General features: G+C 42.3%; 1 protein-coding gene across 5 annotated transcripts in view; it reads right to left on the bottom strand.

Annotated features, from left to right (window-relative positions):
* ADAMTS2 (ADAM metallopeptidase with thrombospondin type 1 motif 2) overlaps positions 1-16,501 on the bottom strand; it is a 338,043-nt gene that overhangs the window by 21,488 nt on the left and 300,054 nt on the right. For all 5 annotated transcript variants that reach the window (XM_083592179.1, XM_083592178.1, XM_083592176.1 and 2 more), the window contains 5 exons: positions 7,165-7,310; positions 4,797-4,972; positions 3,912-4,045; positions 2,878-3,001; positions 2,086-2,166 (listed from right to left, as the gene is read on the bottom strand). In XM_083592179.1, the coding sequence (XP_083448305.1) occupies positions 2,086-2,166; positions 2,878-3,001; positions 3,912-4,045; positions 4,797-4,972; positions 7,165-7,310 (661 nt within the window). The remainder of the gene's footprint in view (positions 1-2,085; positions 2,167-2,877; positions 3,002-3,911; positions 4,046-4,796; positions 4,973-7,164; positions 7,311-16,501) is intronic.

Genomic DNA, 16,501 nt, shown 5'->3' with positions numbered 1-16,501 from the left:
AATTTTACAGTGAAATTCTACATGTATCTACTCAGAACTAAGTCCCATAGCGGTAAATCTATATAAGATTGCAACCTGAAAATTTCACGCATAGGAAACAAACAAACAAATGCACAAGTTCAAACTGAGGACTACCCAACACCATCACTGAGAAGGCCTTATACTGGATGAGAAACTGAAACTGAATCAGCAAGGCACGACAACACATGCTATTCTAGGTAAATGTTTCTGTTCCACAGCTCCATGTGCTTTCAGATGCTCAGTTTGTGCCTGGGTGGGCTTCCCCACTGACTTCAAAAGAGGGAGCAGTTTTCCATGTGCACACCATTTAAGGATATATCCCTGTGCTTGAATTTGGATCAATGGCTTAACGTTGCAAGAAGGTAACTTCTGGCCTGAGAGGTGTTTGACAGCTCCCTGTTTTAGCTTCCCCAGGTAGATGGCAAAAACAGGAGGTTAATGACTTCCTAGTTATAAGCTCTACATGGCTAGCAGACTGCAAATGGGTTACATGTGTGCAGGCTGACACTGCGTATGCTGCCTCTGAGTTTTATTAATCTTCAGAAAGAACTTAGCAAATGGAATCAATTACCTAAGGAAATCGCTTCAGCTGAATCATATGGCTGAGATGTTAAGTACAGCAAATCATTCCTCTGTGAAGGTGACTGGATTAGATGAGGCCCCTTTGAACTTGAGGGGTCTACCGTCTCACTCTATCTCTTTTCTGCACTTCAAATGTTGCTGCAGCCTTTGCTGCTGAACCTTGCTGCAGCCAAATTTCCTGGCCAATCTCTAAGAATAATTAAGTCCTCTTTCATCTTCCTTCCTACTTTGACTGTCAAAATAATAATTCCAAATGCGGCAGTTTCATACACTTGTTGCCTTGCCTTCTCTGTTGCTCTGGGGTGGGGGAACCAACCCTCGTGTCCCTTGCGATCCTTTCCTAAAGTGCTGTCAGGGTCGATACCAGGCTTTAAAAGCCGGAGGTTTATATATTGCCCGTGCTTCATCAGAAACAGTTTGCCGAGCATAAGGAATAGGTTTGTACAAAGAATGCTATGAGTCCCATGAGGCTCTACGGAACATCAGTGCAGGGGAAGCATTTCCTAAAGTAAAACTGGGGGTGGGGTGGGGGAGTGATTCATGGCAGTTGCGAAGCTATTGGTTGTGAATCCACTTCTAATTAATAACATTCTGCAAGACATTGTCTATTATTGATCCACTGAATTGGAAGGAGAGGATTTCAATTACTGTTTAAGCTTTGTGATTGATTGAGCATCCTTGCGATGGATGGCTCTGAATCTGAAACTGAATGCACCAGGATGCTATAAAGGCATATGCAAAAGCAGAACCAGTGAGCCCATTGACTACGAAGCACGTTCCCTGTAACAAATAAATATGGAAACTGCATGCAGTGGCGGAGGAAGGGGGTGTGGGGGTGTGGGTCACCCTGGGGGTCATCACTGAGGGGGGTGACAAAATGACTGTATATATGTGTAAATAAACCATATATCCTAAGGACACCACAGTCTCCACTGTCCCTCATTCCAAGGAAACCAAACCCTGGGTAACTGCCTGCAACCTCTGGAATCTCAAACCACTTGGAGATTGGGGTGGTATGCAGCAATTTCATTGTCATAATATTAGTTTTCTCACAAGGAGAAATTCTTCTCTTGATTGATTTTATTTTTTAAACAGACAAAAGATATTTTCACATTGTCAGTAAAAGAAAATGTACAGAAAAAGATGGTGAGAGAACAATGCTGATACAGTGGTACCTCGGGTTAAGTACTTAATTCGTTCCGGAGGTCCGTACTTAACCTGAAACTGTTCTTAACCTGAAGTACCACTTTAGCTAATGGGGCCTCCCGCTGCTGCCACCCTGCCGGAGCACGAGTTCTTAACCTGAAGCACTATTTCTGGGTTAGCAGAGTCTGTAAGTAGTAGTAGTAGTAGTAGTAGTAATAGTAGTAGTAGTAGTTTGGATTTGATATCCTGAATTTGTAACCTTGTAATTTGTAATTTGTTTGGATTTGTAACCTGAAGCGTATGTAACCCAAGGTACCACTGTAATGTAATACTCACCAAGATTATGAATGGAGGCATCCGATTCTTGTATTAGCAAGTGCCGCGCACCTGCTGGGATTTCAAACATCTTGATGTAACCTGCAGGGACACATTAAACCAGTGCAGGTTGTTGTTAATACAGAGAAAGGAAAAGAGGACAAGATTGAGGAGCCATCCTTTGGGGGGCAAGTTCCCTTAGGCTCCACTCCAGCTGGTACCCCTGTTGTTTATGAGATTTTATGACATGGATTAGTATTCTAAAGTATCAAAAACCTCTTTGTAGATGATTTCCTCAAAAATGAAATCATATGTATATATCTGAAGTAAAACAAACGCATTTAAATTCATTTAAACAAACAAACAATGTTTAAATTGCCCATTAGCTCACTTGAAAGCCAAGCAGGTCAAAGTCTAGAAAGGCTGTACAAAAAGTGAATACAGACATGCACAAATGTGGCCCCATAGAAGGTGTTTAGACCAAGAAGGAAGAACAACCCCACCTCTACTTACCTGGAAGTAAGGCCAACTGAGTAGACATATCTAGGATTTAACGATAAGCCCTCAATCCACTGAGCCTTTCTAAGTGCACAAATGGGTACACACACACACACACACACCCCATAGGCCCTATTGGTGTAGCCCATAGTACTTCCAGGAAAGTACTTCTGCTGTTCTGCACCAGAAGCTGTTCAAATACAAGACTTGATGCAGCACCAGAAAAGAGATGTTAAAAACAAAGTTACTATGTCCTTCTGAAATCTTCCTGCATGCTTCTCTGGGGCAGGAGCACTATACTGAAAATGGACTGACCTTGCTTCTTTGGTGCCCTGGAGAATGTGCCTTTCACCACTTTGCAATGGGTGTTGTCTCCACCACACACGCCACACTTGTCCTCTTGCTTTGACGAGCCAATTACCTTGTCACAGCCAACTTTCTGCAAAGAATGAAAAGCAATTACTCCTGCTTGTAAGAGCCTGCATTTTCCTCCGGGTTTTCTTTTCACCAGACAAAGATATAATAAACAGCACATTTGTCTCTTCCTAAAAGGGCATGTTGATATCCACATGAGTTTTTATAATGACATTTCACCCTGATAAATTGGTTTCTAACTGCTTGCTTAACTGAACTCTGATATTAATTCATTATCAAAGGATTTCAAGTACATGTTGCTATTCAGGATTTGAGCATATTGCAGGCATTTAATCCAATTCACATAAATATTTGGCAATTCATGCTCAGAAAATAACACTGAAGACAACAGTACACATTTCTCCACATGAAGAAATGGTACTCCAGAAATGAATGCGGCCTCTAGTCATACACTATGGCGAAGAGCCCCAGTACAAAGACCTCCAGGCAACAGACACAGAATGTTTTGGTGTTTCTTTTCCAATAGCTAAGAGGAGATTAAGAAGCCATTTGGAGGTCTAGTAGATGGACAGAGAAGCTAATAAAATTTTGCATATGTGTGACATTCTCATGCACATGTGACTGTGGCTTGCAACCACTGTGTTTTCCTGAAAAGAAATCAAGTTAGTTGTATGCTCAAGAGCCTTCTCAAATTAGATACTGAATTCACTTTGCAAAGGTACTAGGCATGGCTGAACGGTTATCAGCCCAATTCCAAACCCAACTCCATCCTTCTTAGGCAGGTAACTTTTCAGAGACTCTAGTAAAACAATGAACCATGGCATGATTGATTTTTAGTAAACTTCAGTGATTACACTTAAAATGACTACTTATTTGTAGATGCGTCATGGAGAAAAGTGTCCCATTGAAATATTAATATTATACTCATTCTTGCAAATAAGAAACTGGAAAAAGGAATTAATGCCACCACTTACCAGGCACTCCCCTCGCACACAGATACTATGAGGATCCTTATATGAGCACCTTGTTCCATCATGCACCAGTCTTTTCATATACACAACATCATTAGTTTCCTTGGACTCACAGTAGAGATGGCACCTTTCTTTGGCTACAAGGGAAAAGAGTCCTGTGATTTATCTCTTCAACTGATGGTTCTTATCTGATCAGACTGCAGAAGGCAATTCAGTTAAAATAATGATCTTTGAATAAAAATGTGCAGATTTCCAAAGATTCCAATCAACCCACTAGCAGTAGAATTTAGATCCATGTAGAAGGGTTCCCACTAAGTTCAGCAGAAGTGGACCACACCAAGGTTACCAGACGTCCCTGTTTCCCGGGGACAGTCCCCGGATTTACAAATCAGTCCCCTGACAAAATCCATCTATTTAGTGGGAAGTTGAAAAGTGTCCCCGGATTCATTGAAAAAAATCTGGTAACCTTAGACCACACTCAAGATGTGTATGGCTGTTTATAGAGTACCTGATCAATTTGGCAACCCACTAAAGCAAATTTATATCCACTTTTTTGACGTGCCATTGCAGTAGTGTATGCTTATGCATACTTTATGCACAAAATTCAAAGTAGGTGCCAAGTAATGTATGAACACAGGAGCTGACGACGTACCCACCCTCTCCAAATGAAGCTGAGACTTTTGGCAGAATAACCAATGGGTGGTAATATTTTCTATACACTGGAAATTACAGTCTTCAAATATGGCAGACTGGAACCAAGGCCATTAACAAAGCAATAACACGAAGGAGGAGGAGGAGGAAGAGGAGGAGAAGGAGAAGGAGAAGGAGAAGAAGAAGAAGAAGAAGAAGAAGAAGAAGAAGAAGAAGAAGAAGAAGTGGTATACTAACCATCACTATGCTCATATGCAAGCCAATGGTGCTTCTTGTTCTGATATTCAAAATAAGGATCCCACTGTTTGCACTGCTCCTCTCTGAAATCTTCATTATCTTTAGGACAATCGTTTGTGCTGCAAAGCTGGAACTCATAGCTTGGTCCAAAACATGTACGACCTCCATTAGCTGGGCTAGGAATAAGAACAAAACCAGATTAATAAATAATATCACGTCAGTGACACTTATAAAATTATCTTATTACTAATGAATTCATATTTGGAGCCTGAGAGATCAACTGCAGGAGTAGATTGGCTCCTTCCACTGAAATTAACAGAGACAACTCTACAAAAGCAAGCTACATGTGGAGATTTTGAATCACAACAGTGTTGAAATCAATGGGACCTATATATATCTGGTCCCACAGATTTCAGTAGCAGTAAAAAAAAATACTTAGGTTGAATTCAGCATCACACTCTTCCAGGTGTTCCATCTGGACATGCATTGCAAGACTTCCATTTGCACAATGGGGCTCCTATTGTGTAAGCAGAAGTCCTTGCACAGTGCTTCTGCTGCTGGTGCTGGATAGTTAAATGCCACCCTTAATCTCTCCTCTCCTCTCCTCTCCTCTCCTCTCCCCTCCTCTCCCCTCCCCTCCCCTCCCCTCTCCTCTCCTCTCCTTGGTAGTATGACCAGGGAAAGCTTTCACTTAATGGCTTCAGTCCTGCAAGTACCTAATCCTGCATACACATAACCAGAGTTTGTACTTTTCTTTTTACACCAGCAATGGCGACAAACTGCATTTGTGTCAGGCGGCGGAGGCACCAACTCCCACAGCAGGTTGCCAGGAAGGGACAAGACAAGGAAAAGTCCTTACCATCTGCTTTTATTCAATATTCACATAGAGAGCCTTGGGAATGTAGCCTCTCAGAATAATGGTGTTGCCCTGAGTGAATCTCCATCCCCACCGCCTCTCCCACTTCCTCATGAGTCATCATTATGGGTGCTGAAAAGTGCCCTCTGCCTTTGAGCTCTTTGCTCTCCCACTTTCAAGACCTACCATGTTCTGGGAGGGGGGGTCTGGAATGCTTTCTAAAGACACCGAGTCCATCAGCTGTCGCTCCCCTGGTGCTTCTTCTTCTTTTTCTTCTTCTCCTCTCCCATTATTCCCCAGCTTTCCCCCTCATCTGCCTCTAAGCTGAGACCTTCCTCAAACCCGTTGTAATTCTGAACTGTCTTCTTCTTCTGTGGAAGGATCAGGCAGATCTCCAGTCCCAGGCCAGTCCCTGACAATTTGTAATCCTATTCCAGCTATTTTACATGTGGGTACAGACTGCCTCTTTGAGCAACAGCCAAAAAAAGGCAAGCAATGGCTGTGTGCATAGCAGGAGAACCCTGCATGAGGGCCATGGTGAATTCCTAATCCAGTATACAGTCAATGGTCTGAAGAATGTTTATTGCTCAGATAAGCCTTGGTGTCCAGCCCGCTTTGGTTGCGCAGTTCTGCTGGGCCTCCGGACTTCAAAGGCCACATTCCAAAGGCTCTGAGCAAACGCAGAGTTTAACGCAGCGGCCAGAGAAAGCTGCAAGCTCCAATGCGTTCTTCAGTGTGCTTAAATAAAATCCACTCAGGATCTTAGCAACTAGAAGCAGTTTTTATTTACAGCAGACTATCCATTGTCTATCACAGCGAACAGCATCGTGAAAACACGTCCTCTCTCCTCAAAAGCGAAAGTAGAGAGAAAGAACAAAGGCTGGAGACTCTCGGATATGACAAATCTCCCCCCTCCTCCCAATTTGTAGGCAGGGCGTACACTCTGAGCTGTTTAACCCTGTAAGCTCAGGTTCTCCTCACATGGTCTGCATTATTTCACCCACCTAAGGATGAAACATAGTCTCAAGCAATTGTTTCTGTGCATTTCTGATAGTAATTTAACAGTGTGTCTCTTACAAATGTGCGAGTGTGAGAACCAGTGTGTCTCTCACAAACAGTGTGGTGTGAGAGCCAGTGTGGTGTAGTGGTTAAGAGCGGTAGACTCATAATCTGGTGAACCGGGTTCGCGTCCCTGCTCCTCCACATGCAGCTGCTGGGTGATTCCTTAGGGTAGCGATAAAGCGGGATATCAAATCCAAACTCCTCCTCCTCCTCCTCTTTAGCAGAGGTGGCAGGCATGGTAGGGCAGTTCTGCACCGCCATGGTCCCAACAACAGAATTGCTGCCACTCACTCCACTTGACTCCCCAGTGTGGCTGCACAGTCCACACCTCACCTCTGCCCATTCTGATAAGGGCCACAGACGTTGCTGTTGGGAGAGCAATGACATGGGAAGCCATCCCCACCCCATGCCACCCGCTCCTGGTCTTCAGCTTGCTTAGGTCCAACTTACTGTGGGTTGTCGCATTGCCGTGTTCTGAATTTCACCCCCGTTCCACAGGTTCGAGAACAGGAACCAAATTTACTCCATGCCCCCCAGTTTCCATCTTGCTTCAAGATATCTGGAGTTAACCAGATACAGTGACCTTTAAAACAATGCTAAAAAGAGAAAAGCATAAGTGGATGCATATTTTCACAATGAGTCACATTGCACAGCAAAGTTGTCTTAGTTTTTGGACACAGACTGAAAGCTCCTCAGTCTACATACTATTGCGAACACTGGACTATGATGCAATATCCTCATTCACAGCTTTAGAATAGATGATTCTCTACCTGCCTAGAAGAAACGATAGGCTTCTCACACATGCATGTAACTCATTGGGCAAAACACCACTCAGCTACACATGTAAACAGTTTCAACTGAAAAATATTGGGACAGGTTGGATGATTCTTCTTGCCCAAACTGGCCCATGGATTGGAGAACACACCTGCTTTCCCCAAATACAGGACCTATCTGTCCTTCCTTTGATGTCCTCTCACATCCACAGAGAGATTGCAAGTTTCAGTACAGCCTAGGTGCAAGTTTGGGCATACATGCCTGGCCATTTTGCTTCCCCTGTGTGGGGACACTGCAGGAGGGGCAGATATGTCAGAAAGGGGGGCAGGTGAGTTCATCCTACAATCCACACAGTGGGCTAGATCGGTCGGATAATATCAATCTGCCCCATTATATTTGAGGTGATGAAAAGCAATACCAGATACTAGATTTCTGATGAATCCTTTACACCAATGTTACGTCAGCTTCTTCTACCCCCACTGTCAGGCTCAGTATGCCCCTGAATGTCAGTGGCACGGGAAACCACAAGTAGGGAAAGTGCTGTAGCCCTCAGGTCCCCCTCACTGAGTTCCAATAGGCACCTGACTGGCCACTGTGAGAACAAGATCTTGGCTTCAATGGGCCATCGGCCTGACCCAGCAGGGCTCTTGTTATGTTCCAGCTGAAGCAATAATGTTACCAAAATTCATTTGGATTTTAATTTAATTCATGCCAATATTTCAAGAAGTAAAATTTAGGCTTTTTCTTCCAAAGTTGCTTGGCTATGATTTCTTCTGAACAATGTAACTGCAGTGGTGGGAAAAAGATTGTACACAACAACAAGAGAGAAAGGGTTTTTTCCAGTTTATATGAACCTGCAGTAGAACCTTTAGTATTTGTTATTTCATAGCCCTTTGGGCATTCACAGGACATTATAGATAATAATTATTATGACACCTCTGAGCAGTATTTGTAAACAAGCTGTGGTAGGTATTTTTTTAATACAATGCAAGTTTGATCTAAAAATAGTCCTTCAAAATAAAAATGGAGCACAAAAACATCCTTCATTCTAATGTTATCTATAAACAATGTCTACTCCTTGTCTACTATTTCATCCTATGAAGAAGAATACACGGGGGGGGGAGTGCTAACCCAAATCATTCTGATTTCAGCTACTGACAAATGGATCACTAAGGGAGACTTTTAAAAAGGCTCTTACTTTGCAACACCTGTTGGTCAGGACAGAAAGTGGTGGGCGAGCATGCTCATTCTCACATTCTTATCCCTTGCCCTTGTTTGCCTCCTGGTACCACAGACTGGCACCCATTGGATACCAATGCAAGTTATCATAGAAGTTATCCTAGAGTTGGAAGGAACCATGGGAATCATCTGGACCAAACCCCTGCAATTCAGGAATATGCAGCTGTCCCTTCCGGAGGTTGAACCTGCAACCTTGGTCTTGTTAGCACCACACTCTAACCAACTGAGCTATGCAGCTACCATGCCTTAAACTTTGCAAAAGCCTAGGAAATGTCTGCCCACTTAATTTACATGCTGTACAAAGCAAAACAAATGAAACAGGGACGTTATTTTACGCAGTGTTTAATTTACTTCAAAGTTCTTACTTGAAAGAACTTATCAATAAATATTGCAAGTGGGAGCATGCAATGGCCCAGCAAAAGGCTAGAGAGGATCACAGTTTTAGATGGTTGTGTTTCCAATTACAGGAAGCTAGAAACTGTAAGCTAGAAATCCCACCCCAGAATGGGAAATATTTTCAATGCAATACTGTTGCCTATGCTGATCTACAATTCCAGTTCAAAAACTGATAGAGGAGTGGACTTGCGAGAAGGAATACATGAAAAAAACATTGTTTTGGTATAAATATATCAATATGCAATGAATGAAATTTATAGAGTAAAAGACTAAGAAGAAATGGGTATAAGACAAGACAGTTAAAAATAATATTGATAAGACAGCGAAAAGAAGAAAAGAAATACTGTAAAGGAAGTAACACATAGGTGGAGGGAAGTCAAGATTTTTGTTTTTATGTTTAGTTTCTTTTGTAATTTAAGTTGATACATCTTTTGGTTGATGTATGTTTAATTGTTTTCTTTTGTAGGAATTAAGGAGTTGTATGTATAATAAGTTCGTTTTGTGTTTTGTTTTGTGTTTGTGAGTATTGCATTTACCAATTAAAAAAAAAATACAATTGCAGTTCATGGGTCTTAATGGTTCCTGTCAGCATGGGGAGCTGGGCATGCGCACGACAGACAGATGGCCAGAGCAACAAGTGCAATCATTCACTTGCTCTTCCTAGTAATGAACTCCACAACAAATGTTATTCAGCTTAACCAGCCTTCAGATCTAGGCATTTGGCAGGCACTGTGTGCAAAGCATATGGCTAAACACCCACTGTCAACGAAAACAAAGGAGAAGGGTTTATAAAGTAAAATCTCCCTTAAGCATAAAATGGTGACTAGTGTAACAGAGAAATAGCGGGAATGCTGCCAAATATTAACCCGTAAAGGGAGAGAAAGGCTACAGTTGGTAGAACAGTAACAATGAAAAAACTGTCTGTGACATGGGGGATCAGTAATTGATTAAAAAAAAAAAAAAAGGAGGCACAGGGTGTTCAGAGTGGCTCTTCAGTGTGCCAGTAAGATATTCCAGGTCAAAATATAATTAAGTGAAAGCTGTATCTCACGTTGGAATCGTTTTTTTAAATACTAATATTTGGTCTCCCAGGAGATGTTCACACAAGATCCATTGCCAATTCACACAACGTTATTTCCAGAAATGAGATAACTTCTTTTGGTCCACCCCCACAACTTGAAAGATGAAGAAACATCTTGTGGGAATGTTTCATGCATACTGTTTACTCACTCGATTTTCTTGTGAACCAGAACGGAGATTGCCAGTGGCAATGAGAGAAATTCCAACAATCAACCAGTTCCAGAAGTACCCAGTCATGGGAGTCGATGAAAGGAGTAACCCAGGATTTAAAATAAGGAGGAGGAGGGGAACCATGGGGAGGGTATATGCTGATATAAACAAATTTGGTTCTTAGTGGCTGACCATTATAAGAGACACGGTAAGCAGACACAATGATTCCATTATTATTATTATTATTATTATTATTAAAACTACTAGTCTCATAGTTCATCCTTTTCTTTTGCAGATCTTTTGCAGTAAGGAACTATTTTAAAAAATGGAAAAATCTTGTGGCACCTTAAAGACTAGCACATTTTATTATGGCATAAACTTTCATGGACTTGAGTCCAGTTCATCATATGTGTGAAGTGTTTTATTGAGTTGCAGGCAGTGGAGAATGCCCCGCCCACTTCAGTCTGTCTTCTTACTTACAACCAATTAGGGGGCGGCTCTGCTTGTCACTGGTTCTGGCTCTACCTGTCATTGGCTTTGGTTCTGCCTACTGTTGGGTCTCCCTGTCTTCTGCTCCTCCAGTTCCACTGGGCACCAGGCGCTGCTGGCTGCAGTATTATATGTTGTGACAGGGGCTGTGGCAGCAGGTGTGAGGGAAAGAGTTCTAAGCAGAGGGAAATGAAATGCAAGAAGTACCGGTAGTACAGGTAGAATTCTGGGAGTTGTAGTATGTTAAGGGTGCTGAGAGTTGTCTATTCCCCTCCCAGAGCTTCAGTTTGTAGAGTGGTTTAACAACCAAGCCCTCTTCAGCGAGAGGATTAAGGGTCTCCTAATAACTCCGTATAGTTAAAGCTATGGTTTTCCCAGTAGTGATGTATGGAAGTGAGAGCTGGACCATAAAGAAGGCTGATCGCTGAAGAATTGATGCTTTTGAATTATGGTGCTGGAGAATACTCTTGAGAGTCCCATGGACTGCAAGAAGATCAAACCTATCCATTCTGAAGGAAATCAGCCCTGAGTGCTCACAAGAAGGACAGACCCTGAAGCTGAGGCTCTAATACTCTGGCCACCTCATGAGAAGAGAAGACTCCCTGGAAAAGACCCTGATGTTGGGAAAGACTGAGGGCACAAGGAGAAGGAGACGACAGAGGACGAGATGGTTGGACAGTGTTCTCGAAGCTACAAACATGAGTCTGACCAAACTGTGGGAGGCAGTGGAAGACAGAAGTGCCTGGCGTGCTCTGGTCCATGGGGTCACGAAGAGTTAGACACGACTAAACAACAACAACAATAACTCTTAGTGCTCTTAACAAACTACAGCTCCCATAATTCTTTTGGGGGGGCAGCCATTACTTCATAGTGTTTTAAATGTATGGTGTGAATGTGACCTCTGTACCTTCACAACATACTTATGCATTGACAGGACTGGATAACCCCATTGCATCTGTTAATCTGCTAAAGAATGGTTGCCAGTGAAGGCTGTAGCAACAGAAAAGGCTGTGGCAGCCAGTGCAAATTAATTCTCTTGGAGAGTCCAAGATTCTCTGTCTCTGTGGTGACTAACACAGCACATATTTATCCATCTGACTCCTGTCTGGGAGAAGCTGAGGTCAGCTTTCTCAGTGGGAAATCATCTGGTCTGGACTGATTGACTTTGGAGAACATTTTTTTTTCTTGGTTAATTTCCTCTGCAGTATCTTTTTATTTAATTCCCTAGCTATTATGAAAAAAAAAATCCCAAAAGGACTTGTAGGAACCCACAAAGAAATGCAATGGGATGGGGCAGGGAAGAATAATTTTATTACTTTGCCTCAGGGCCCTGGTCCTCTCTTCTGCAATGAATCAGTTGTTGGAGGGGAACCTGGATTTAGTTCAGGATACATTTTCTCTGAGCCTAATCCCTTCCCAAAATGGCTGCGTCAAAGGGAAAGAACAAAGGCCAAGTCCCCACTTTGCCTCAAAAACAGTCACCTGGAAGGAGGGAACTGGCTTCACAGATGATGCCACCAAAGGGTGCTCTGTCCCTGAGATTAATTATTCTCAGAAACCCTGAGCTTATTTCAGAGCAGGAAGGAGGGCTCAGCCTTCCTCCATCTCCAAAGCGACTGGGCGCAGGGAGGAAATGGTAGGAAACTAATGGGCAGGAAGACTCTGGAAATGACAGCGCTATGTTTGAGAGCTCTTCGAAATGGAATCAGCTTCTCCAGAGTTCTCCTGCTCACTGGCTCCTTGAATTAGATCCAGGGTTAATGTTAGTTGTATTTAGGTCCCATTGTACTACTATGTGGAATCCTAGGATCACAACCAGAACTAGTATGTGGAGGAGCTGCTTCTTATGTCCCTTCAGGCAGGCTATTTCTGGCAACTTTTTTCCTCCTCTTCATACATTCCATTTTAGGTGTATACCTAAATCTACACCCAAAATGTAACATATGAATGTGACAAATATGTGTTCGAAAACACACTTACCATATGCTCTGCTACAGCTCCCTATTGAGTACAGACATGGTGGTAAACCCAGGCCTGATGTGTGAAATGGTCCCAAGTCTGAGGCATGTGGCTGTCAATTCAGTGCATTTCTGTGGAGGCTGGTCCATTAAGGAGAAGTGGGCACTGCCACACCAACCACAGTCTACCCACCTGCTTGCCTTCTTACTTACAACCAGTCCAGAAGCTGGCAGTGGCTGTCACCTTCCTCCTCCTCAGTCTCAGTGCTGCCTTTGTAGAACCGAGCAAGAAAGAGGATAAGTACAAAACTAGAATTACTTGGCTCTGCCTGTCCTTGGCTCTGTTGGCCTACTCTTGGCCTCTCTGTCTTCCACCATACCAGTCCCAATGGACATCAAGGGTGTTCATAAATACAATTCAACCCCCTGGCACACAGGTTCAAGAGAAGTGTTCTCGTGTGCTTTTGAGAGTAATCATGTAAGTGGATGTAAACGTTAAGATCTTTAACTGCTGTTAAAAGGGGGGGGGCAGTAGCTTGCTGTTTCCTTGCATGGTTGCTTTTATAAGCTTCCAGGGGCAAACTAAGTGACTTCAGCTGATGCAAATGTGTCTTAGCATCATGGTTAGGAAGGACACCGCCAGTGAATTTATAGCTTGACGCAACTGTCAAAACACATTTGTACATCTCAATAGGATAGAACTTAAAAGAACAGAAACTAAGGTCAGCCCTGTAATTTGTTCTTGGTTCTCCCCTTAGTAAATGTTCAGCACTAACAAGTGTTTGTGTCGAATTTTAAATGAAAATCAATTAAATGTTCCTCCTCTAACACACCATTGATTTTTCCTTAAAAACGCAACACTACCACTTGGGGTGTGGGGAGACATCACAACATTTAATGGTTCTGTAGTCCCTACCATGTAATCCCTGTAATGTGAAAGGGCAGCATCAGGCAGTGGATAAGCATGAACAGAAGCAACCTGACATGGACCACAAACAACCCAATGTTCACTGGATGCACACTCATCTCCTTACATTCTGCTATGTAAACACACCCTGCCTGTCATGCTAATGCAACCACAGAATGCATCATCCACACAACTGCATTTCCAAGTTCATTGTAACTATAGCAGAATGAGTCAGGTACTTGATTCTTCCCCTGATCTTTCCATAAAACTACCCCCCTCCACACACACCTTCAGATCTCATTGTCCAGGCTAGGCCAAAGAACCCTCCTTTGTCCTTAGAAAATTATAATATGTAATTATTCAGGGCATTAGATTGCTGACAATTTCCCCACTGAAAAGTTAGGTGGGGATCTTTTTGTTCCATACCAGCATTCGTGGCCTGGAAGAGTTAAGACTAATAAGGGAACACTTCTGCAAGCTAGCTAAACAAAACCAACATCATGACTGCTTCTGGCACTTAATTCCTCAGCTGTTGCAAAGCCAGGATATTTTCCTGACACACCAACCATGTTTAGATTGGCTTGCACTTTAATAATGGGCACTGGGAATAGTGGTATGAAATCATGATAACGGCATCTTACTAAAATAGGATGAAATGGATCTCTCTTAAGCAACATCTTTAATTGGTTATAATTCTGTTCTCTCGTTTCTCTGACTTTATTCCAAGCAAAATATTCTGACACAAAGAGAGTTGAGAGCTATTCACTTCCTTCGTGAACACGCTCTTTTTTTTTTAAGCTAAAGAAAAGTGGAAATGTGTGTGACTTGATTTCCAAAAGGGGGGCGTGGGGGGGGGCAGGAACTTGGTACTAATGAAACTAAGAAAGATAGAACAGTTGGGTCTTGCAGCCATGATGCGCTAAGCCTATCTGGTATTAATTAATTTGTTAATTGATTACCCTTGAACCGTACTGAGAGCAGAGCAGCTTGCATATGGTTTCAGGAGTGTTCCATACAGGCACTGCTCGGTTGTCTTGCTTGGCTTAAGAGTGTAAGGTGAGCCCTGGTTCAGGCAAAGGCTCATCTAGTACAGCATCCTGTTCTCACAACAGCCAACTAGACACCTATGAGAAGCCCGCAAGTGGAGTTGGAGTGCAACAGCACTCGCCCCATTTGAGATTTCCAGTACCTGCTATTCAGAGGCCTCCTGTCTCCAAAAGTGGTGACAGAACATAGCCAATGGGGCTAGTAGCTTCAACAGAAAAACAACAACAACCACCCTCCATTTTTATCATTGCCTGTCGTTTACTTCCTGTTCTTAGTAAGTCGTTTACTTCCTGTTCTTAGTAAGTAGGATTGCAAACTAAAATTAAAACAGAAACAGTGAAAGTCACTAAGGAGTTAAGTCATCTGTTTTCGCTTGCAAAGAGGAACATCAAGTAATATAATGATTTCTGTGCAAATTGAAAATAGTCAAGAAAGGTAAGAATGGAAGCCTTATAACTAATACTGTTGTGAAAAGGAGGATTGGCATAATCAGCTGAATGTGATCCTTTCATTTTAAAAATGTTTGAAGAACCCCTTAGAAGATTATAAATGCTTATTTGCAAGCAATCAACTCAGATCTTGCTACCTAGTTCTCACTGAGGTGGTCTATATCACACCTGGACTATACCATGCCAGCCTGCAGGTCCCTTACATAGAAAACTACAGATCAGGAAGAAGTGTTCCAGCCTACCCTTCTGTCAGACATGCTAGCTTTCGACATACATTATTTTGTATGGAAAAGTATTTAAATTATGTAACCTCCCACCTACAATCTGAAATGGCATTGTCTAGAAACAGGCTTATTACCACTTAGATGAGAAATACACTTTTGAAAACATGTTAGTTAAGAAAGCTACCACAAACACACATATGCACTGCCTGACGTGCATTTTTAAGAGGCCTAGGGAAATTGTTGCCTACTTCAATGTTGGCTAAGAACATTTTACCAGCTGAGTTACATAACTTCTTATGCAATGGAAATATTGAACAGACCATTAAAAATAATAGATATTTATAGTGGACATACAAGTCTCACACTTTAACGAAGTGCAAGAGCCTTTTTTATGCCTGCTTCCACTTAAAAATATTTCAGAGAGAGATGGAATCATAGGAAAACAAAGATCTCTTGGTGGTACAAAATGCCATGAAATTCCAATTTCTTCCTGTTACACAAGAGAGAGACAGGCAGTGCAATCTAGTTAACATACGGAACCCATCATCACTTTTAGGAAGCCAGAAAAAAAATCTTGCCAAAATGACACATTAGGCATAACAGCGATGAAATATTGCTACATGATGTTTTATTATATTTGAAAGTCTCTTGCTGTTTTTGGCATCCGTCTGTCTCGGGAGACAACGGAGGAGTGTGCCTTTGGGGGTGAAGTCAAACTACTGGAGAGTTACAGTGCCTGCTGTGGCTGTAGAGACTGATGTGGGAGAGACATGTTTTGTTGCAGCTGAGGCAGATGAAAACACCCACTTCTGCTGCTGCAGATGAACCATGACTCTGAAATCATAAACCCACCAGTATATATGTGAAAATGAAATATTAGTGCTAAAAAATGATACAATTTTTGTACTCCTTAATAAATAACTAAGCAAGTTTTTTTGTTAAATAAACAGATGATTAAAAATATAAGTTGTTCAATGGGCAGATATAAAACTGAGCAGAATATGCTGGATTCATTTTCTCCTCTCCTCCTTGGAGCACCAGTTTCCAGTTGGATGCAGATGACCATTTGCCAAC

This window comes from Podarcis filfolensis, assembly GCF_964270895.1.
Source record: "Podarcis filfolensis genome assembly, chromosome: 2".
NCBI classification, from domain to species: Eukaryota; Metazoa; Chordata; class Lepidosauria; order Squamata; family Lacertidae; genus Podarcis; species Podarcis filfolensis.
Note: the sequence above shows the minus strand (reverse complement) of the source record. Positions and strands in the feature narration are given on the sequence as shown.